General features: G+C 47.1%; 1 protein-coding gene across 1 annotated transcript in view; it reads right to left on the bottom strand.

Annotated features, from left to right (window-relative positions):
• The window catches only part of USH2A (usherin), a 1244521-nt gene that overhangs the window by 257664 nt on the left and 962317 nt on the right, over positions 1 to 24540 (bottom strand). Inside the window, exon 49 of the mRNA XM_060246775.1 lies at positions 11813 to 11978. Within this exon, the coding sequence (XP_060102758.1) occupies positions 11813 to 11978 (166 nt within the window). The remainder of the gene's footprint in view (positions 1 to 11812; positions 11979 to 24540) is intronic.

Raw genomic sequence — 24540 nt, 5'->3', positions numbered from 1 at the left:
ATCAAGGGTAAAATGTCTGAGGCAAATCAATAGTGAATTCTGAGGTAAATCAGTGTAGGCACAGACTACAGTTCATATGTTTCAAGCAAGTCAGAGTTTCTAAAGCCTTTCACCCAGTCTTAGAATGTTTAAGATGAGATGCTTTTGTTTCAGTGTTTCCTAAACACTCCAGTGTACTTTCTGGAGCTTAACTGTCTCTTTTGGTTTTTTGAAGGCAAGGATACACTATTCAGTTCCCAGATTCCTTCACTAAACAACCAGTACACTTTCTTGAGTTTACTGACTCTTCAGGTTTCAGAAGGCAGTCTTTAAACATATGAGACTGGGAATCACTCCACTCTTTGAGCAATCTCCCTTTTTTAACTGGGGGAAATTTCTTCTCTCACTAGAAGATCTATTCCTTTTTCTGGACTGAATGGAAGTTTTCACTGATCTACCCACTCCTCCTGCCAACCTTCCCAGTTCTCTGTCTGTGTAAAACCGCTTTCAGTCAGATCTAAACACAAACCCCATCAGCACCCAACTTTTCTCAGTCAGGTCTAGACTCACACTGAGTTCTCTTCAGCATTCAGCTCTGAAATCTTTCTGTTCAACTGATGCTAACTAATCAAATTCTTTTTGAGCAGCTTGACACTTAAAGCTCTCTGAAGCATTAACCCTTCACAGTCCTTCATGGATTTACACAGCATTTATGATATTAAGAGCACTTTCACAGCATGTATGCTAAGCTTTTAGCTAATGAAGTAGAAAGCACTGCAAGCAAAACACCCATGATATGATTCTTGCCCTGCAGGTATACAACTTCAATGCCACAGAGAGGGTTTAGGGCTTCAGGAGACAACCCACCTTGCCAAAATACCAGAAGCAGGGACAGAACCCATGATGGGGGAGGAGACAGAAAGCTTAAGGGGCAAAGAAGACATGTAAAAAGTGCACTGCTTTGCTGTTGTGGGGCTACTGATGAATAAGAACCTACTCATTAATAATAAGACAAAAGCAACAGGAAGCAGACATAATTGGTCAATCACATTTTAAAAATGGGGAAAGAACAGAAGAGAGAGGAAGTGCTTCATGGATCTCTCCAGTCAGGAAAAAGAAGCAAGCAGATTCTGAGAAGGAACATGATCCCCTTCCTAGTGAGACTAGTCATTTATTTATTTATTATTTTCTATTTATAGCCCACCCTTTTCCAAATGGGCTCTGAGCGGGTAACAACAGTCAATAATACAAGGTTAAAATCAGATTCATATAATATCTGATTTTATGTGATTTTATTCCATCCTTCCTCACACAGTGTAGCTATGAAGGGATAGGACAGTGTCTGCTTAAGGTTTAGCACAAATGGAAGAAGGCAATATTAACTGCTGGAGGGCATTTGAGAGATTTTAAAGGAGGAAAGACAGTTAAGCCTAACTGATCAAGGTTGCCAGTTTCTGTAATAGAAAATGGCCTATGTGGTTTGTCCATAAATCGTACAATTTCCTACTTCAATGTGACACACAGCATTTTGCCTTGAAATATTGTAAAATCTCCTTTGTAATGTCCAGTTAGAGCATCTCAAGACAGTGCAGCCAGCAAAGACCTCTACTTGAATTTCTAAAATTTTGGATTCATTTGTTTTCTAGCAAATTTAGCTGTTCTAGGCTGATTTTCAAATTGTGTGAATTCAACCAGTGGGCTAAACTAGGCTCAGGAATCAACTGGTACCACTACTTTGCTTTTAAAAAATTAGTTTATTAGGCTCTTGAGCCCTCATTTATACCTATAACCATGTTATGATGCCTCCAAAGTTTAAAAAGGAGTTTGGAAGCTCAACAGCAGAACTTCTAAAGAGGAAATGAACCTGAATCTTCACTTCTGCATTCAATCTCATATGTAAGTCACCTTGCTGGGAGCTGGCTACAGTGTTCAGAGATGACATTCAAGAAAGACAATGTTCACTTTCTCCATAAAAACCCCAGGGAAAAAGAGATGTGTGATGAACACTAACGTTATTTACTTTATTATACTTTGGAAATTCATCTCCCCATCTTTGCCTTGGGATTCATATCTGTATCTTTTACTCTATGCTCTCAGATAACACTACTCCTCCCTCCTTGTGTTGTAAGCTTGATGGCAGCAGTAAACTACTTTAAGTACATCTAGCACCATCAAACTGGCCAAATATCATCCAGAAAACCTGCATGCCAAGAGCGCCCTGTATAAATATCTTTATCAAATAAAGTCAATAATAAACCCTAACAAGAACATACCTTTAGAATACGAGATATAATCTGTTTAGATACTTAACCACATTTCTCTGTTCTCTGTAGAATCTAATTTCATGACTGAACAGAAGAAGGCCTTCAATGGGTATGTAAGTTACATCAATTGGAAATAATATAGATTCTTATTTTTTTATAAGAAGGACCATTAGACATAAGACACAAAGGATCAGTAACCTTCTCATTAACCTCTCAAAATGGGATCCATTCCAAGCCAAGCTTGAAAATGTTTTCTCTCTGAAAACTACCATGCAGTTTTAACAGTTAATTGTTATCCTTATCAAAGAATGACCCACATTAACATTTAGCTTGGGGTTATTAGCATATTTATATAAAAAAGAAAAAGATAGAAAGTGACCAATAGTGTTCTTATTGCTGCCCTTAAGGAAAATGGGAGAAGAAAAAACCAGCAAGCACATATTTATAATAATAAATAAATGTTGTCAAACAGTACATAAATATTCTCCAACTGAAGCTTTACAATTGCTGGTTAAATCTGAGTTTCTTTTAAAGACAAGATGGTTTGTTACTGTAGTTCTCTTTTCCTATGTAAATAGTATTAAGTTAGTTAACAGAAACCACTAGATGGGTCTAAAGGTCACAGATGATCATCTTACTTTAGTATATTGAGATTAATGAGAACAGCAAAAGACTCTCCTTTAGTTCCCTGGGGCAGCATTTTTTTTCTTTTGGATGACATCATGGGTTGCATTCTAATATTGTGATATATGAATGACTTTTGAAGGCACTGGAATTTAGGATGTGCTGCATAGCTTGGCAGAAATTCAAAGTACTTCTGAGCATAGGGAACGTGTGCCAACCCATGGGTAATACAGTCAATTTAGCTCCTGACCTCACACTTGTCTGCATAGAGATGTGTGTGCATTAAACAGCCAGTGGAAAGTATTCTTTCGGCTACCCATACCTACTCTAGTTAAAAATATGTTCAAAAACCTATTTTCAAATAATATTTTAGAAAGGCTTTCAAAGAAAATTGATTCTCTTCATATTGCAAATAACAAATAATCATCCTATCATGTGAATTTGCTCAGTAAATGTATCAAGAGATACACTTTACATCACATTGTATCTCATTTTCCAGAGTGTTCAGTGATTCCGAATATACACAATAGGCTGCACAATAGTAAACCCTGAATTTTTTTGCAAGAACATACTTCAATTTTAATAGGTTGAGTAGGTGTTTAAGAGCATCTTCTTACATTATTGATAGGTACTTAGATATTCAAGCATGAATCAATGTCCAAAGCAGACTATGTTCCTGTGGCAGGCCCTAGAACATATGTTTTCCTGCAAAGAGGTGCAAATTTAATGATGATATGCAAAACTAAAGAATGTGATATTGTTTCCCTTTCTTCTTCACATTGTTAACATTCACAGATACTCAAAACATTGGTTATTAGTATGATGACTGATCAGAATACATATGGAAGTTTTCATATGCATAGAGAACCCAACATGAGCAGGGACTACCCTTACTTTCTTCTGTACTGGAAAAACAGGTTTCCTACCTGTAACTGATGATCTTCGAGTGGTCATCTGTGCAGTCACACTTATGGGAGAAGGCGCCGGCGCCGATCACGATCGGTAACTTCAAAGCCGCGGATTTCCGCGCCCCCGTCCCGGTGCGCATGCGCAAGCACTCCCCTCCCTGCGCATGCCCACCAGGACAGGAGCGGACATCCCGCCAGTTCCTTCTGACCGCTGCAGGAGCCCTGTAGACGGACCCGCAGCAGAGGGGAAGGTGGGCGGGTAGTGTGACTGCACAGATGACCACTCGAAGATCATCAGTTACAGGTAGGAAACCTGTTTATCTTCTTCGTGGTCTCTGTGCATCACACTTATGGGAGATTAGCAAGCTAGCAGCCTACCTGGAGGAGGGTTGCACGGTCCGTCAACAGGTCATCGACTGCAAAACCGCACGGCCCACAGACGAACTATGCTTCCACCGGAGGTCCAGCGCATAATGCCTAATGAACGTATGCGGAGAAGACCAGGTGGCCGCCTTGCAGATGTCTCGTAACGGCACCCCCTTCATAAACGCCGCGGAGGTGGCCATTGCCCTTGTGGAGTGAGCCTTGACCGGCCCCGGCAGAGGCCGCTTCCGTACGAGATAACAGAGTTTGATAGTCTCTGTCAGCCATTTTGACAGTCTCTGCGAGGAAACCCTCTGTCCAAGCGAGGCCGAAGCATAAGAGATGAACAGCCGAGGGTCCTTACGCGAAGGCTTTACCCTATGTAGGTAGAAAGAAAGCGCTCTTTTAACATCTAGAGCGTGAAGCCGACGTTCTGAATCTGTCGAAGGATTCGGGAAGAACACTGGTAGGCAAATGTCCTCATTCAGATGAAAGGTGGACACCACCTTAGGTAGAAAGGTCACGTCAGGGCGTAGCCACACCCCGTCTGGTCGGAACTGGAGGTAGGGATCATCGCAGCGTAAAGCCGCCAGTTCCCCTACCCTCCGAGCTGAAGTGATAGCTACCAGGAACGCCGTCTTCCAAGATAGCAACTGCACAGAGCACGTGGCCATGGGTTCAAAGGGCTTGCCCGTAAGGGCTTCTAGAACTCCCGGCAAGTCCCAGGATGGGGTCGGTTTCCTGACTGCAGGGTACAGCCGTAGCAGTCCCTTAAGGAAGTTCTTTGTGGTCGGGTGAGCGAACACCGAGTGGCCGTCAATGCGCTCGTGATTGGCTGAGATGGCTGCCAGGTATACCCGAATGGAGGACACCGACAGCCCCCTGTCCAGTAAGGTAAGGAGAAAGTCAAGAATGCCCGGAAGGCCTGCCGTTCTGGGGTCACCCCCGGTCCCAGACACGAATTGTACGAAACAGGTCCATTTATAGGCATAAGACTTCCTTGTAGACTCCCGTCTGCAGTTGAGTAGCACATGCTGAGCCCTTTCTGACAGCACAGTCATGGGAGTCTCCACGCCGTCAATTTGAGGTGTGGAACATCGTGGTGGACCACTCGTCCCTGCTCTGAGAGCAGTAGATCTGGCACAGGGGGAAACTGGTGAAAAACTCCTTCGGACAACCGCAGGATGTGGGTGAACCAGTGCTGCCTGGGCCACCATGGAGTGATCAGGACACCGTTCGGGCGCTCCCTGTATATCTTCTGTACCACCCGAACAAGAAGGGGGATCGGGGGAAACATGTAGACGTGGCAATTGTCCCAGGGTAGCAATAGTCCGTCCCCCAACGACAGGGGGTCCCTCCCCCCCCGGCAACAGAACTGTCTGCACTTTCTGTTGTCGCGGGTGGCGAAGACATCGATGTCCGGAGTCCCCCACTTCTGGAAGACAGGCTGTAAGAGGGTCCAATTGAGCTCCCATTCGTGTATGGAAGCGCCCCCTCGGCTGAGAAAATCTGCACACCCGTTCTGATCTCCCGGCAGATGGGCTGCAGCCAGAGTCGTGTTCATCTCTCTGCAGATCTCCCAGATCCGCAAGGCTAGAAGGCAAAGTTTCCGAGATACTGTGCCGCCCTGACGGTTTATGTACGCAAGTGCCGTGGTGTTGTCCGTCAGAACCGCAACCGTCTGCCCTACCAGCAGGTGCCGAAAGGAGAGGAGCGCATGATGGATCGCCAGTAGCTCCAGGAAGTTGATGTGGTATTGCAAATGGTCCTTGGGCCATCTGTCGCCCACACATAGTCCGCTTACATGCGCTCCCCATCCCCACAGGGACGCATCCGAGGTCAGAGTGACAGTCGGGCGTGGTTTGTGGAAGGGGGCCCCTTGCAATAAGTTGCCCTTGTGCTGCCACCAGAGCAGAGTCCTGCGCACACCCTCGGGAAGGAATAGTCTGCGACGAGGGGAGTCTCGCACACAGTTGAAGACCCCCAGGAACCACAGCTGAAGGATCCGCATGTGGAACCTGGCAAAGGTCAGCACCGCTGTAGTGGATGCCATCAGGCCCAGCATCCGCTGTACCTGAAGGGCTGTGACCGATTCGCTCTCCAGGAAAACCTGCACCAAGTCCATGATGTCCTTCGCCCTGTTCTCTGGGAGGAAGGCCTTGCACAACTGCGTGTCCAGGATAGCCCCTATAAATTGTACTCTCTGAGAGGGCTGGAGACAGGACTTCGCCGCATTCACCTTCAAGCCGAGTTCTTCTAGAAGGGAAAGAGTCATTGTGATGTGCCGGAGAAGACTGGCCTCTGATTCGGCCACCAGAAGCCAGTCGTCGATGTACGGATACACCGCTACACCCTGTAGTCTGAGATGAGCCGCTACCACTACCATGATCTTCGTAAAGACCCTGGGGGCTGTCGACAACCCGAATGGGAGGGCCCTGTACTGGTAATGCATAGTCCCGATGGAGAACCTGAGGAATTTCCTGTGGGATGGGTGGATGCTTACATGAAAGTAAGCGTCCTGCAGGTCCAGGGTCGCCATCCAATCCCCGAGATTCAACAACGGAAGTATGCTGGGTAGCGACGTCATGCGAAACTTTTGGTGTGGTATGTACAGGTTGAGGCCCCGCAGGTCCATGATGGGCCGAAGACCACCATCCCTCTTGGGGACTGCAAAATAGCGGGAGTAGAACCCCAGTCTTAATTGGTCCGACGGGACCCGTTCTATGGCCTCTTTCTGAAGGAGGGCAGTTACTTCTTTTTGAAGTGTCGGAGACGGAGTGGTGTAGACGAATGTTGGAACCCTTGGTTCCTGTTGGAATTCTATTTGATAGCCCAGCCGGACTATCGATAAAACCCACTGGTCTGATGTTATTGCCGCCCACGCGTTGTAAAAAGGCCAGAGCCGGGTGCGGTCCAAAAAAGAGCAAGGGCGGGGGCAAGAAGGGAGAACAGAGTCAAAGTCCCTGCTTAGGTTGTCGGTTTCCCTTCTGGCGAGACGATTGGGAGGAGGTTGGGGAGTACTTAGACTTGTTGCCGTACTGTGGTTTGGAGAAGGGAGCCGTGGACTTAGGCCTCCACTGCTGCTCAGTCGACTGCTTGGGAAAAGACTTCTTAGGCCAAGCTCGCGACCAGGAACGTTTGGTCTGCTGCCTAGAGGAAGCTGGGACCCCAAGGTTTCTGGATGTGCGGATGCTTTTATCCATTTCCTGCAGGACTGTATCAGTGTTAGCACTGAACAGCCCTTTTCCGTCAAACGGCAAGTCCTCAACGTATGCTTGGGTATCCGCTTGCAGAGCCGTAGACCTAAGCCAAGAGTGCCTCCTTAGTGTAACAGCTGCCGTGAGGGTTTTCGCTGCAATGTCGCCGGCATGCCTGGCGGAATTGAGCTGTTGCTTGGCCACCGTCATGCCCTCTGCCTGAAGCTTCCTGATAGCGGTTTTGGTCTGTTCTGGGAGTCCAGGCAGTAGTGTGGAGATTTGGTCCCAAATGGCGTATTGGTATCGCCCCATACATGCGGCGTAATTAGCCACCTTCAGGCCTAACGCCCCGGCCGAGTAGACCCTTCGGCCCAAACCGTCAAGTTTCTTTCCCTCCTTGTCTGGGGGGGAAGCATGGGTCTTACGGGCCTTAGATGAAGATGCCACAACCACGGAGTTTGGTCTCGGATGGTTGAACAGGAAATCGGCTGTAGACTCCTGTACGCGGTACATGTGGTCAAGCCTGCGCGAAGATATGGGCGTCGATGCCGGCTTGTCCCACGAAGCTTTGGCCGTATGCAGCAGCACCGTCGTCATTGGGAGGGCGACCGCCGATGATGTATCCCTTTGCACGATGTCGAACACAGTGTCCGTAATGACAGGCTGTGGCTGGATCGTAGAGAGGGATAGGGATTGGGCCATTCTTTTCACCAAGTCCCCGTAAGATTTTAAGTCCTCCGAAGGGGAAATGGGTTGATCCTCACCGACCTTGTTGGAGGGAGGGCTGTCTTCCGGGGAGGATGGACCAGGATCCTCCAGTACCGAGTCTCCCGACGATCTCGGTGATGCCTCGGGAGATTCCGACTGCTCGGACGGGTGCGACGCTCGGTCCCGATGCGGGTCTGGTGGCGTTGCGTCCTTCGCAGGAGGTTTGGGTGGTGACTTCTTCTTAGGAGGGTCTTCCACCGGGGGCTTCGATACCGATGCAGATGGGGATCTCATCCGTGGTCGATAGGACGTTCTCGACCGATGAGATGCCTCCGAGCGTTGGTCCCAGTCAGGTTGTCGAGGAGGAAACCATGGGAACATCGTGGGCATCGGGCAGGACCCATAAAGGTACTGCCATTGACGCTGGTCCCACGACAGCGGGGGAGTGGTCTTTCGCCCTGGCGAGTCCTGACGTCTCCTAGGGGATGGATCTTCCGGAGATCTGTCTCTCGACACTCTGAAGTCTCTTCGGTGTCGGGGGCTCCAAGACCTGTCCCGATGCGAGCTGCCCGATCGGTCCTTCGGTACCGATTCACGTCTCAGAACCAAGGGTGAGACTCTGCGGGGGCTCCGAGACCGATCCCGCTTGACGTCTCCGGCACGGTCTCGGGGGCTGCGCTGCTCCAACTGAACATCCAGAGGACTCTCCCCCCTCACCGACCTCTGAGCTGGGTCGAGGTCGTGGTCGGAGTCCGACGAGATGGCAATCTGCGTCGACATCGACTGCAGTCTAGGCGGGCTCTGCTGTCGACGCGGCGATGCGAGTAGCTTCAGCGGCGGGACAAGTAATTCCTTCGGGATGGATGGAGACTTCGGGACAGAGCGTGAGGCAGATTCGGTATGCTTCTGCTTGTCCGTCTTCTTCCTCTTCTTCGGCTCCGAAGAATCCTCTTCTACCTCCTTGGGCCTCTTGGCTGGTGTGGAGGTATCCGACCTCGAGGCCGAGCCCGCTCTTTCAGGGGGCGATCGGCATCGGAGGGAGTCTTGTCGACATCGACCGTCGACACCGAAGAATTTGGCGCGTTTTCGGATGACGACGCCATTTCGCGAGGGGTCAGCACTCGCTCAATTAAGGCTGCCGCGAGGCGAGCAGCTCGGTTTTTTCTCGTTTGCCTGGAGAATTTTGCGCAATGAGGGCAAGAGTCCGGTCTATGCGCTTCCCCAAGGCAGAGTAGGCACAGAGTGTGGCCGTCCGGAGGGGCGATTTTACTGCCACACTTCCTGCACCTCTTGAAAAATCCCCAGCGCTTTTCCATGCGCGGAAAGCGCGGGGGGTGAGGGGGGGAAGGCTAAGGGGGGGAAAAGGGAAAAAGGGAAACAGGAAATAGGAAAAATAACAAACGCCTATTCCTCCCCACTCACTGACAGACGAAAGACGAACAGCTAGAAGGAAATCCAAACAGCAAGAAGAAATCCACCGACCGGTGCGAAGATCGACTGATCCCAGCGGCGGTCAGAAGAGAACTGGCGGGATGTCCGCTCCTGTCCTGGTGGGCATGCGCAGGGAGGGGAGTGCTTGCGCATGCGCACCGGGACGGGGGCGCGGAAATCCGCGGCTTTGAAGTTACCGATCGTGATCGGCGCCGGCGCCTTCTCCCATAAGTGTGATGCACAGAGACCACGAAGAAGATCTGTAAATGTTCTGCAATATCTCATTAGAGAGATGTGATTAGTGGCAACCCATCCTGGGGTTTTCCATGGTTACATTTAGGGCTTTTTTTGAGCAGGAACACACAGGAACACAGTTCCAGCTGGCTTGGTGTCTGGGGGTATGGCCTAATATGCAAATGAGTTCCTGCAGGGTTTTTTCTACAAAAAAAGCCCTGGTTACACTGGTGATCTGAAATGGGCTATCTGAGGAATTAAGGACTACCCCTCAATGCATGTGTTCAGGAGAACCTGGAAGGCAGTCTTAAGTCAATGGACTTTAGATGATCTGTGTTGCTGTGATGGCTTTAAGCTGATATTTGTTGGGACCAGGTCTTTTTTTGTAGAAAAAGCCCAGCAGGAACTCATTTGCATTTTAGGTCACATCCTCTGATGTCACCATTGTTTCACATAGGGCTTTTTTGTACAAAAAGTCAGCAGGAATTCATTTGGACATTAGACCACACCCCCTGATGTCAAGCCAGCTGGAACTGTGTTCCTGTGCATTCCTGCTCAAAAAAACCTCTGGGTGTGACAACATAGATATTTTTCTGGTTCTAATGTCTATGCTATAGTTGTCAGGTCCCCTTGTTGTCATAGCAGGGGGATTTGGTGGACATTCCAAAGGTGGATGGAACATCGCGAGTGATGTCCCCAATGCAATGACATCACTAAGAATTGATGTCATTGCATCAGTGACATCACGTGCAGCACTCTGATTTTGGGACAAACCTCTAATTTTTTGCCTTCAAATCCAAACAGTTTGCCCCCCAAAACCTAGAGCGTCACCTGTGTGTCATCCCTGTTTGGGTGTGGGGTTTCCCACACTGGCCAGCTGGCCAGTGGTGGATTGAAGCCGCCAAAAGCGAGCGAACCCCTGTTGGCACCTGGAAGCTGGCAATTCTATGCTTATGCAATATTTTAAACAAATATATACAGAACAATACAGAAATATCATAAAAAACACACAAAAATATAACAATGAAAATACAGATTTCTCTATTGTACCAGAAATACAAGTAGGATCTTTTAATAATATGCATTTTGCCTAGCATCTAAAAGATAATTATGATGCCTATTGTCCAGGTAGAACATTCCATAATCTAGGTGCCACTAAGAAAAAGCGCTATCAGTAGCCACCCACTCTGAATTGTGTCTAGATATACACTGGAAACCAGTAGCCATGTTTAACATTGTTCTGATATGTTCATGGTTGTCAGTTCCAGTTAATAAGTTAGCTACAATACTCTGCACCAGGTGAAGTTCATGAAGATTTTCCTTCAACAATCCCATGTATTGACCACTTAAATGAACTAGATGATGTTACTAAACTATGGGAAAGGGTGGGATTTAAATCTAAAAATTAAATTAAAAATAAATTGGGGAGATCAACTATTTCCAGGAAAGGTTGCTATAAACTACAAATACCACTTGTGTGTGTGTGTGTGTGTGTGTATCAGCAGTCCTAAATCTAAAAGTTCTCACAAGAGGCACACCTGATCCTTTAAGGAGTGCAAACCCATCCACATAAGGTTACCAACTCTAGGTTAGGAAATTCCTGGAAATTTGGGAGTGGAGCTTGGGGAGGCACCTTAGTGGGACATACTATCATAGCTCACCCTGCAAAGGTCATCCATTTTCTCTAGAACTGATCTTTGTTGCTGGAAATCAGTTGTAATTCCTGGAGATTTCTAGGCCCCACCTTTTGTGGAGACTTCAGTTTAGGCCTAACTATTTCCAAATTGATAATCTAAATTTTATATCTCATTATTGAAGGATCTGGAAGCCTATGTGAAGGATTAGCATGGGCTGATATCTCCAGGCTGGTATCTCCAAGGCTGCGATCACATAGTTGAGGATTAACAAACTGAAGTTTAATCCAGACAAAATGGAGGTAGTGCTGGCTGAGAAGTCAGAATGTTAGCTCTATGTTGATTTACCAAACTTAGATAAGGTTAAGATTTCCATAGTAGACCAAAGTCACCCTTAGATATTAATACGTGTTCTTTAAATACTATATTGCACAATCTCTACTAAATATTTTGAGGGACTTGCCTCTTACCTGCCAATACTCTTGTGTAATAGCCACCACAACACTGATAGTCTGGTTGAACAGCAAACATCTGACCACCACAACAAATGCTTGATGCATTAATATCTTGGATGTACTTATCCTCACAACACTGGAAGCCAGGTGTACTGTTGTACAGAATCCCATTACAACACACCTAAATTTAGCAAACGAAGAGACGTTATGTTAAAAAATATCTCTTTCTTGGGAAAGAAATGTCAAAAGAAAATGCACATATCAGTTTAGAACTGGTATTAATAATACTGCTACGACATATGCAATGACGTTTTATACTACTATAATTTAATAAAATAACAGTATTTTTATTTTGATAATTACTGGCTCTTAAGGATATTTTACATTAAAATATTCTGAATTAATATTTCACATATCCCTTGACACTGTGAGGTCTTCATTAGTGAAGGGATATCGCTGTACTGATACAGAGTTACACTATATTTTAGTTTTGTTTTCTTTCAAAAAGGACCTGTCTGGTATGATAATCCTCATGGCTAAATGAAAGATTGCTTCCCAATATGAACACTGTGTTATGCCTTCAGGCTAATATTAAGTGAAATTCTTCCTTTATAACATATGATCACTTATTTATGAGCATGATTTTTTTTAAAAAAAAAATAAAACACGTTCTCAAGTAAATTCTCACTCTTTCTTCACAACACACATACATTCTTTTAAAAGTAAAATTTGCATGGAAATGATTTTTGAATAGCCTTTTAAGTGAGGACTTCTTGTCGGATGCTGTTGGGATAAATCATGCGCTTGAGCAATCAAATAATTATTGTATGTTTCAACCTTCTCAAGCAGATTAGTCCAGTGTATACGTAACACAAACAGAACAGTCATTTGAAGTATTGTAAAATGCTATCTCAGAACTTACATTCTTATTTAACTTATACAGAACTTATATTTTTACTTTACTTACATTCTTACATTACTTATACAAACCTATCAGCACTGCTGAAATACTAGTGCGAAAATTCCTCATTTTATTCATTTTACAATTAATAATTAATCACAGCTAGATAGGAGAAAATATTTTGGTGGCACTGAACAGATATTTTATACCTGTTGGATTCACTTTTAAATTATTTGTTCTTACTCCCATAGCAACCCAATTGTCCATTTCCCAGCCCCTTCTGAACCATCTGTCCTACATCTGGGCTTCCCTCCTTTGGCCACAAGCGCTATTGCCCTTTCAGCTCCCCTGGGCATATGAACATATGAAGCTGCCTTATACTGAATCAGACCCTTGGTCCATCAAAGTCAGTATTGTTTACTCAGACTGGCAGCAGCTCTCCAGGGTCTCAAGCTGAGGTTTTTCACACCTATTTGCCTGGACCCTTTTTGGAGATACCGGGGATTGAACCTGGGACCTTCTGCTTACCAAGCAGATGCTCTACCACTGAGCCACCATGCCTCCCCTGAGGGACACCCATTCGGTGTTTTCTTTTCCTTGGTTAACTGTCTCACCTCCCCACTTTTTTCTTGTTTATGACATCTACAGGCACCATTGACTTTGAGGAATTAACTACCCCCCCCCCCCATTATCAAACGTATACTGTTCTGAACATCTGGGGGTTACCAGGCTTCATTTCTAGCAAGAGTGCCCCAGAGCTGTGCTAGAAGCTCTGGCATCCCCCCTGCATTATCACCCCCTTGTGTCCTCCTCACCTACCTCCATCAGCCACCTCCCTCTCCACTTTGAAAGACTGGTGAGTGAGGGAGGGAAGGCAGCCAGCCAGCAGCAGTTTAGGCCCACCGCAGCAGTCCTGTGTCAGGCCAGGATAAGCTGGAGGATAACTGCTGCTGCCCCCACAATGAAGACGCTGGGGTGGTGGGTGGCTCTTCAGCCTTGCTGGGATGGGGGGCAGCCCGGGGAACCATTGGCACAGCATGGTCTCTCTGCCAGCGTGGTTGGTGGCCTTCTGGCGACACCTGTTTGGGCTGGTGGAGCAGTGGCTGCTAGCTCGTTTCCTCCCTTCTCCTAATCCCAGGACTCAGAGGCACTCAGTTCTGGGGAACTCAGAGCCCTCCTCTCCCCTTGGGGCCTGGCAGTGCCTCTGTGGCAAGAGACAATGCCAACCCTATGTCCGGGCAATGTCTCCAAGCAGTGCCTGGACCCCTCCCTGCTGCTGGGTACATGCCTGACTTCTTGATTGGGTGCTGTGTCCAGGTGCCCTTGGCCCCGATTCCCCTGCAAGTGAACATCTCTCCACCATTGGGGGTCTTGGATCTGGGCACTTTGCTTGGCTCATTGCAGCCTTGCTTTTTTTCTGCCACCCTTTCCTCTTCCTGTGTCCCCACTTGCCCAGACAGGCAACTTCCCCTGTTTGCAAGCCCACCTCTTTTTCATCTTTATAGCCCTCTCAGTGCATTCTGGGGAGAGGGACAGCTGGGCAACAGCTCAACTGCCTCCCAGTGACCAACCTCTCCCTCTTTTGGGCAGACATTTAGCCACGTTGTCTGGCAACATGTAGCCTGATGGTGTCAAGACTAGAGCTGAGCAGATGACTTCCGGGGAAGGAAAATGCCGAGCTGAACTGTCTCTCATAACGGGAGCAGGCTGAAACTTTTGTTCGGGGTAGTAGAGGGCAAATCAATGCCCACTGCCTACCTTTCTCAGTGAGAGAAAGGTCCAAGACTTGCACAGAAACTTTGATAAGAGATTTACCTTGGCTGAAAAGAAGCCCTGAAGGGGGACTTTTTTTGAGGCTTTGAGGGGTCTCGGGAAGTTTGCATAGTCAACGTCTGCAACAGTTTTCAGAGTCATTGATTTGACATAAGCTCGTCAGGATCCTAACCTTCTTGGACATTTCTAAACAACTAAAGCTTTGGAAGACCAGTGGAAACTTGGATAAGTGGAGAAAAAGATACAGAAGTTTTCTTTTCACTCCGGAGCTATTTACAGCTTAAAGGGACCAATTAAAGGTGGGGAAAAGAAAAAAAATATAAAGCTTGCAAGTAGAAGAAGGTGTCAAGTCGGCTGAATTCAATAACGAGTCTCTTGTTAAAACAGAGTTGCAAGTTTATTGTAATCAGAACTGAAGACCATGGCAGAGATTGAAGGACTGAGATACATAGGCATTAAACCAGCATTTAAGGTATAGATCAAAGGATTCCTACGGGGAGGGCAATCTATGCAACACATTTTCGCATTTGGGTGCTACTCCCTTCATTCCCAGACTGAGACCTTGCCGCCCCATCCTCCCACAGACATCCAGGCTGGGAAGGTGCCACTATCTTGTTCACATGTTAGCATTTCAAAGCAGACTACACAACAAAGGCCTCTCTATGGAGGGGGTAGGGAAGTTAGCTAGCAGCATTCGGTGTTCAGTGTAAAACTCCCAGACTCCTTCACTTCAGAACCAAACTTAATATTTTAGTTGGGAAACTCATAGCAGACTTGACATACTGCCCCCCCTAGGCCCCCCCTGCCAGGCGGGCCCGCGAGGATGGCAATTCACATTTATGGCTCAGTAACTTGGGCCCCGAAAGGCTTCGGCACTCCCCCTTCGGGAGGAGGGTTGGCGAATCTTGTGAGTGCCATTTGGACGGCTCCGGGCATCGGCGCAGCAGGCTGCAATGAAAAACAGGGTGGACTTTACCAAGAGCAGGGGGGAGGTCGAGTTCTACTGTCACTGGGTTAATTACCCGCTTGATCTTAAATGGCCCCAGGAACTTAAAAGCCAGTTTTCTAGACGGTTGTGCCAGGGGCAGGTTTTTTGTTGACAGAAACACGGAATCCCCCACCTTCAAGTCCCACACTGGCACAAGGTTTTTATCGTACTGCTTTTTATATGCCTCTTTGGCCAGCTTCAGGTTTTCTTGTATAGCTGGCCAACACTGGCTGGGACCTTGCCACCACTGTTCGAAACTTGAGCCCGTCAATCCCTCCCCTCCTGGTAACATGGGGATCGGCCTCCCCTCATACCCAAAGACGGTTGCAAAGGGAGACGCTTTAGTGGAGCTATGGGCGCTGTTGTTGTAAGCGTATTCTGCAAAGGGGAGGAGGTCCACCCAGTCGGATTGGCGTAGGCTGACGAAGCACCGTAGGTATTGCTCTAGCACCCCGTTCACTCTCTCTGTCTGTCCGTCCGTCTGGGGGTGATAGGCGGAGCTCAACCCTTGTTCCATCCCTAACAGTTTACAAAACTCCCGCCAGAAGGTGGCAACGAACTGAGGCCCCCTGTCGCTTATGACCTTGTCTGGGATGGAGTGGTGTTTGGCCACGTGGTTGAAAAATAAGGCCGCTAACTTCTTGGCCGTGGGCAACTGACTGCAGGGGATGAAGTGGGCTTGTTTTGAAAACGTGTCCACTACCACGAGTATGACTGTTTTTCCCCGGGAGGATGGCAGCTCGACTATGAAGTCCATAGACACTATGGCCCATGGCCGTTTCGCTGTTTCTAACGGTTGCAGGAGCCCCGGGGTTTCCCTCCCCTCTTTTTTGCCATTACACACACAGGGCAACCGGCCACAAACTCTGAGACATCTTTCTTTAGGGACGGCCACCAAAACTGCCGGTGCACTAAGTGCAGGGTTTTGACGTAGCCGAAGTGCCCCGCTAGTTTGGAACAGTGACACAGTTGAAGAATTTCTTTTCTTAACGATTCCGGGATGTATAGTTTCTCCCCCTTGTACCAAAGGCCGTCTTTTCTCTTTTGCACCCCCTCTGGCCGCCCACCTCCCTCCCGTTCGGCCTCTAGGGCGATGCGCTCCTTACTTAGCCCGCTCAATTCTTTTTTCCTCTGCGAGCGAGTGGTGACCATAGCTGCTACTTGTGTGGGGGGGATCAGGGAGTCTACTACCTCCTCCCTCTGGCTTTCATGCTGTGGGAGCCTGGACAGGGCATCTGCTAAAAAATTTCGGGTCCCCGGGATGTGCTTCAGGGTGAAGTCAAACTTGGAGAAGAACCCCGTCCACCTGATCTGTTTTTCACTCAATTTCCTTTTCCCCGTTAGCGCCTCCAAATTCTTATGGTCCGTCCAGATCTCAAAGGGCACCCTGGCTCCCTCCAACCATGACCTCCAAGTCTTTAGCGCAAACATGACAGCGAAAGCCTCTTTGTCCCACACCGACCAGTTCCTCTGTTCCTCCGAGAACTTTCGCGAGATGTAGGCGCAGGGTCTTTGTTTCCCCTCCCCATCTTTCTGCATGAGAATGGCTCCTACGGCGACATCGGAGGCGTCGCATTGGACCACGAACCCCTTCTGCTCGTCTGGGTGGCTTAGCATCGGCTCGCTTGTGAATAGTTGTTTGAGCCGGTCAAAAGCCGCCTGACAGGTTGGTGTCCAATTCAGCCGGGCCCCGGGTCGCTTCGCTTCCTCCCCTTTTCCCTTCGTCTTTAGGAGATCGGTCAGGGGTAAGGCGATTTGGGCGAACCCCTCAATGAATCCCCTATAGAAATTCGCGAATCCGAGGAAACTTTGGAGCTGTCTACGTGTCCTCGGGGGGGCCCACTCTAGGACTGCCTGCACTTTGGCTGGGTCCATGGCCAGTCCGTCCCCAGATACCCGGAAGCCCAGATAGTCTAGTTCCGTGCGATGGAACTCACATTTGGACAGTTTGGCATAAAGCTGGTGCTCCAGCAGGGTGGTCAACACTTCCCTCACTAGCTTTACATGGGACTGCTCATCTTGAGAATAAATAATGATGTCATCAAGGTACACCACCACCCCCTTGTACAGAAACTTCTGCAATACATCATTTATGAAATTCATAAACACACCCGGTGCCCCCTGCAGTCCAAACGGCATGACCAAGTATTCAAATTGTCCCATCGGTGTGTTAAACGCCGTCTTCCATTCATCCCCCTCTTTGATGCGCACTCGGAAGTACGCGTCCCGCAGGTCCAGCTTTGTGAAAATTCCCCCCCCCGCCACCGTGCCTAACAAGTCTTTGATGAGGGGGATGGGGTAGGCATTGGACATGGAAATCGCGTTAATCCCGCGAAAGTCAGTGCAAAGCCTAAGACTATTGTCCTTCTTCTTCCTAAACGACACTGGGGCTGCGTGGGGGGCCGTCGCGGGTCTGATGAACCCCCTTTTCAAGTTTAAGTCCAGAAACTTGCGCAGCTCCTTCTTCTCAGCCCACCCCATTTGGTAGAGTTTGGCTTTGGGAAGGTTTTCCCCAGGAATCAGTTCTATCGCACAGTCTGTGCTCCGGTGGGGGGGCAGCTGGTTGGCCTCCCGCTCACTAAATACTTCCATCAAGTCGCGGTAAGCGTCCGGGACGTGGTGCACCTCTTCCACCAGGACGCACGCTCTCTCTCGAGCGGCCGGCGCTCGTGGCCCCCACGCCGCTTGCCAAAGATGTTGGCTGCAGCCTGGGTTGGGGAATCTGATGGTCTGGGCTCTCCAGCGAATGAGGGGCTCGTGCTTCTCCAACCACCCCACTCCCAGGACCACGGGGTAGCCACAGGCGGGCGCAATCACAAACGTCTCTGAGTCCCAGTGGTCCTCAATCCCCAGTGGGCACGGCTCAGTTTCTTGCATGCAGGGTTCCCCCCCCCCATCACTGACTCGTCCATCTGTTCAAAATGCATGGGGTGGGGCAGCCGCAAGCGTTCCAACCCCAGGGCCTCCACCACCTTGGGGGAGATTAGCTCCCTATAACAGCCCGAGTCTATGAGGGCTCGGATCTGCAGGAACCTTTTTAGTTTTGGGTTCAACAGCTTGACCATTATAAAATACAATCTTCCCGTGGGTCTCACCGTTAGTGGTGCCTCCTCCCGGTCGACCTGCTGGTTGGCACCGTTCAAAGCAGGTCGGCGTCGTTTCCCGCCGGCTCCTCTTCCCAAGCCAGCTCGGCCAGCTCCGCGGACAGATGCACCTCTTCCTCTTGCAGGTCCTCTTGCACCAGGAGCACGCTGCCCTTCGCCGCATCCTTAGGGCGGCCCGCGGTTTTCTTGGGGCCGGGGGTGCCTGGACGGGTCGCGCCCTGCGCCGGGGCGGCCCCGGTGGCGGGCTGGGGGCAACTGGAAGCCAAATGGTTCGGGTCTCCGCATCGGAAACAACGGCGGGGCCCCGCCGGGGCAGCCGCTGCCGGCTTCTTAGCTTTGGGTGGCTCGGTTTTCCCTGGGGTGGCTTTAGGCGCCCCTTTCCCAGCGGCTAGTGCTTGGCGCAGCATCGCTACTCATTTCAGGTTGGTCTCCACCTCCCCCGCCAGCTGGATCCACCCCACCAGGGTGTCGGGGCTGGCTTGCGTGAGTGCCCGATCCAGAATGCTCGGGTTCAGCCCGTTGGTGAAGTGCTCGATCTTCATCACCTCGTTCCAATTCCGAGCCCTGGTGGCATTGGCCTGGAAGTCGGCCGCGTACTCTCGGATGGATCGGGCCCCTTGCTTCATGTTCCGCAGCGCCGCCAGCGCCCGGGCCTCTTGCAGGGGGTCCTCATACTGGGTTAGTAGCGCTTGCACGAAGGTGTTTACGAAGTGGAGGACCGGGCTGTTGGTCTCGCACAGGCTCACATACCACTTCTTCGCTGCGCCCCGCAGTTTCGACCCTAGGTAGTCCACTCGGCTCATCTCGTCGGGGAACAGGTCCCCCCAGTAGTACATATAGCTGTTCGCCTGGATCGCGAAGTAGTTCACTTCCTCCAGATCTCCGTCGAACGTGGCATCCAGCTCCCGACTCCCCCCCGGTCTCTTTGCCTGACCGGAGCAGGGGGGGCGCCGCCGGGGCGCCCGGGGCTTGCGGGGCCGCTCCCGGCGCCGGGGCCCGGTTGATTCGGGGGTCCCCGGGGTCCCGTCAAGGCGGGTTGCTGCTGGCGGGCCCCAGTCACTCCCAGCGCCCTGCCCAGCTGTGCGGTCAGCGTTTGCATCTGGTCCTTGAGGTCGTTCACCGCCCCGTCGATTTCCCGGCGGACCATCGCCCGAAACGCCTGGTAGTCCTCATCGGCCTGGTCCTTGGGCCTCGCCCCCCCCGTCATCTGATCCGCACTCGGCCCCCTCTCCTTCACTCCCGGGGTTCTGAGTCCCCGCTGCTCCGGCCCCGTCACTCGTTTCGCCCGGGTTGGCTGCGGCTGCCTCGGCCAACTGGACCCGCTTGGTGTGGCGGGTCATGATCGCCTCCCGTCAGACCGGGGCTTGATCCATCAGCGTGGTGGAGGTCCTTGGCTGGTATTGCCGCGGGGTCACCACCAGCTGAAACTGTGGAGGGGAGGCCGCGGTCCTTCTGGCAGTATGGATGTGCCAGGGTGTCTCGGCCCCCTCCACTCTGGTCGGGAGTTCTCCGTTCTCCGGAGACTGTTCGGACATCGCCTTTTCAGTTGCCGGAAAGGTTGAACTCCGAGATAGGGAGTCCTTCAAAATGTCAAGTCGGCTGAATTCAATAACGAGTCTCTTGTTAAAACAGAGTTGCAAGTTTATTGTAATCAGAACTGAAGACCATGGCAGAGATTGAAGGACTGAGATACATAGGCATTAAACCAGCATTTAAGGTATAGATCAAAGGATTCCTACGGGGAGGGCAATCTATGCAACACATTTTCGCACTCGGGTGCTACTCCCTTCATTCCCAGACTGAGACCTTGCCGCCCCATCCTCCCACAGACATCCAGGCTGGGAAGGTGCCACTATCTTGTTCACATGTTAGCATTTCAAAGCAGACTACACAACAAAGGCCTCTCTATGGAGGGGGTAGGGAAGTTAGCTAGCAGCATTCGGTGTTCAGTGTAAAACTCCCAGACTCCTTTACTTCAGAACCAAACTTAATATTTTAGTTGGGAAATTCATAGCAGACTTGACAGGGGTGAAGTTTGGATTGTTTAAATATAAAGGACAGTGCTAAAAACTGCTAAAAAGTGAAAAGCGATTAATGTTTAGTCTACCTTGCGGTTTTGAAAAAGAAAACAGCCACGTCGCACTGGAATACACTGGAACAGACCTGCAACACTTCTGAGCAAGACAGGAAGTACGTCAAGTATCGTGAGATCTCCATGAGAGTTGATGGTGACAGAGGCAGGAAGCAGTAAAGAAAAAAGCCTACTCTATACCATAGAGAAACATCGGCAGCCATTGCTGGGAGGTCTAATTTAAAACATCGTTTTTAAAAGAATTTGGGACTTTAAAAATTGACAGAATCAACTGGAAAAAGGGTAAGAAGACAGGAACTATGACTACATTATTTGTGGGCTCCTAGGGTGATTTTAAAAGGGGAATTTTTTTTTAAGAAGGAGTAAAAATCGCGGCCGCCATTTTGGAAATTTTAAAGACTTTTTTGATAAATATCTTGACTTTGGGGGCTCAGAAACCAGCAAAATTGGGCTTGCTGGAAAGGGCAAGTCCTACTCTATTGAACCTGACTGTCAGATTCCAGATTGGTGAGGTCAAAAATTTCGTCATTTTTTTAAAGGGAAAAAAATCTTTAAAAATTTATATCTGGGCCTGGGAAGCTCAGAAGAAGACAGAATAAAGTTTAACTAAGAGAGTAAATTTAGATCTTCTGAATTTGGTAGTTAAACTTGTAATTTGTGAGACCAAAATTTTTGGTATTTTTATTTTTTTTATTTCTTCTATCCCTTTGTTTTTTGCCTAAATGTCTGAACCCAGGCAGCCCCGAACAAGGGCTCTTTCATTAGAGAAAATGCAGGACCAATTGGATGCCATGGAAGCCAGAATAATGAAAGGAGTTAGGAAAATGTTAGATGAATCAAAGGAAGAAATTATTTCAGAGATTAAAAAAGAAGTGGATGATCTCAAAATAAAAACTGAGGAAACAGCTAAGAAAGTGCAGGAGGTGGAAGAGAAAGTTAAAGTACATGATACCACCTTGTTGAAAATTCAAGAAAAAGTGACAATCCATGACTGCAAATTAATGGAAAATCAGATACGTCTGAGAGGAGTACCTGAAGAAGAGAATGGTGATTTGAAAGGATATATAATAAAAATAATCGCAGAATTTTTAGACGAAGACCCTGATGAGACTAAAAGCATGTATGATCACATGTATAGAGTTAACTCGCTTTTTGCCAAGAAAAGCAATTTACCAAGAGATGTTGTTGTAAGATATATGACAAAGGAAATGGTGGGAAGGATCATGAACAAAAACTTTGAAAAGTCACTGATAGTAGGAGGCAGTAGAGTGAGAATCATGAAGGAGCTGCCAAGACAAGTGATAAACGACAGGAGAACATACAAAAAGTTGACAGAAAAACTGAAAGACAATGGCACAAGGTATAGATGGATAATACCCGAAGGTTTGAGTTTTGAACTTCAGGGGAAGAGAGTTACAATTACAAATGCCCGGGAGCTGAGGAGATTTTTTGAAGAAAATAAAGAATTTGCATCATGATGGATTATAAATTACTGTCTTGGAACGTTAATGGACTAAATTCGCCACAAAAAAGAAGGGCAACATTTCATTGGATCAAGAAGCAAAATTGTAATATAATTTGTTTGCAAGAAGTACACATTAAACAAAAGGATTATAAATTTTTATGGAACAAACAATTGGGAATGGAATTTTTTTCATTAGCTGAACAGAAGAAAAGGGGAGTAGTTTTTTATATTAAACAAGAATTGGAACCAAAGTTAGTATTTAAAGATAAAGATGGAAGAATTGTAGCGGTTGAGATAATATTGAGTGGGAAAAAAGCGTTGTTATTGGGACTATATGCACCTAACGGTGCAAAGGATGTTTTTTTAAAGACATTATACAACAGTTAGATGAGTTGACCTATGATCAAATACTCTTAATGGGAGACTTTAATGGAACAGTCGAGAACTCATTGGATAGATCTGGAAGGAAAAAGAACGATGGGAAAGAAGGGAAACTGCCAAAGTCTTTCTTTGATTTAGTTAAACAAGAAAATTTAGAAGATATATGGAGGAAGTTCAATCCTGAAGTGCGGGACTATACTTTTTTTTCTGCAAGACATAAGACCTTTTCCAGAATTGACATGCTGTGGGGAACCAGAGACTTAGGTCTCATCACAAGGAAGATAGAGATTCTACCTAAAATAGGGGCTGATCACAACCCAATTATGTGGATTACAAAACTGTCCAAAAGATTGAGGAGATGGAGACTGAATGAAGATTTGCTTCAGAGTAAAGAAACAGTGACATTTCTAGAAAAAGAAACTAAGGAATTTTTCCAAATGAATGATAAAGAAGATATTGACTTTCAGACGGTCTGGGATGCTTATAAAGCGGTAGTGAGAGGATTGTTGATTACTTTGAATAATAAAGACAAAAGGAAAAAAGAAAAACAATTATTGGACATACAAAACGAAATAAAGAAAAAAGAAGGGGAGCTCAGAAAAAGACCAGGGAAAAAGAAAATTCTAAGGGAAATTTCAATATTACAAACTCAAATGAGACATTTGTTAAACAAAGAAGTGGAATGGAGTATGAAAAGGCTCCAGCAGAAAGCGTTTGAAGGGGCAAAGAAGACGGGAAAGTATTTGGCGTGGCAATTGAAGAAAAAGAGAGAAAACAAAATAATTAGTAGGATTGTGATAGATGGAAGAGAAGTAGTTACTCAAGAGAGAATAAAAAGAGAATTTTTTAAGTATTATGCCAAGCTGTTTAAAGGTGCTGAAGTAAAGAGAGAGAAGGTAGATGAATATCTACAAAAAATAAAAATTGAGCCCCTAACTGAAAATATGAGAAAAGTCTTAAATGATCCAATTGAAAAAATAGAAATTGAAGCAGCAATCAACGCGATGAAAAATGAGAAAGCTCCCGGGCCAGATGGATATACAGCTAAATATTATAAAACTTTTAAGGATGAACTAATACCAAAATTGCAGAAGCTGATGAATGTAGTAAGAACAAAAGGGAATGTACCAAATACATGGAAAGAAGCCGTTATCTCTTTGATACCTAAAGAAGATAGAGATGCCACAAATGTGAAAAACTACAGACCAATTTCGCTTTTGAATAACGACTACAAAATATTTACAAGAATTCTGGCAGAACGACTTAAACAATATTTAATAAATTTTATAAAGGAAGATCAAGCTGGTTTTCTTCCCAAAAGACAAATAAGAGACAATATTAGAACTGTTGTAAATATTGTAGAATATTATGATAAACATCCAGAAAAAGAAGTAGCATTATTCTTTGCGGATGCAGAGAAAGCATTTGATAATTTAAACTGGGACTTTATGTTTGCAGTAATGGATAAGATGGAGCTTGGAGAAAACTTTATAAGAATGATAAAAGCAATATATTCTGAACAAAGGGCAAGGTTGTGTGTCAACGCAGATCTTACAGACAAAATGAAAATCAGCAAAGGTACTAGACAAGGTTGCCCGCTTTCACCATTGTTGTTCATAATGACTCTTGAAATCTTATTGATGCAGATTCAAGAAGAAAAAGATCTAGTAGGATTACAAATAGAAGGCTATACCTACAAGTACAGAGCATTTGCTGATGACATAATGTTTATAAATGAAAACCTTATACAAGTTACACCTTTGTTATTAATGAAAATACAAGAGTTCGGGGAATTGGCGGGACTGTACATAAATAAAGAAAAATCTAAAATTTTGTGCAAGAATATGCAGATAAATAGACAACAAGAATTACAAAGATTAACGGGCTGTGAAGTTACCTCTAAGGTAAAGTACCTAGGGGTAGAGATAACAATGAAAAATATGGATTTGTTTAAGAATAATTATGAGAAGTTATGGCGTAGAATAGAGGAAGATATGTTAAAATGGAACAAGCTCAACTTGTCATTGCTGGGCAGAATA

Source organism: Heteronotia binoei, chromosome 1 (genome assembly GCF_032191835.1).
Source record: "Heteronotia binoei isolate CCM8104 ecotype False Entrance Well chromosome 1, APGP_CSIRO_Hbin_v1, whole genome shotgun sequence".
Lineage (NCBI taxonomy): Eukaryota > Metazoa > Chordata > Lepidosauria > Squamata > Gekkonidae > Heteronotia > Heteronotia binoei.
Note: the sequence above shows the minus strand (reverse complement) of the source record. Positions and strands in the feature narration are given on the sequence as shown.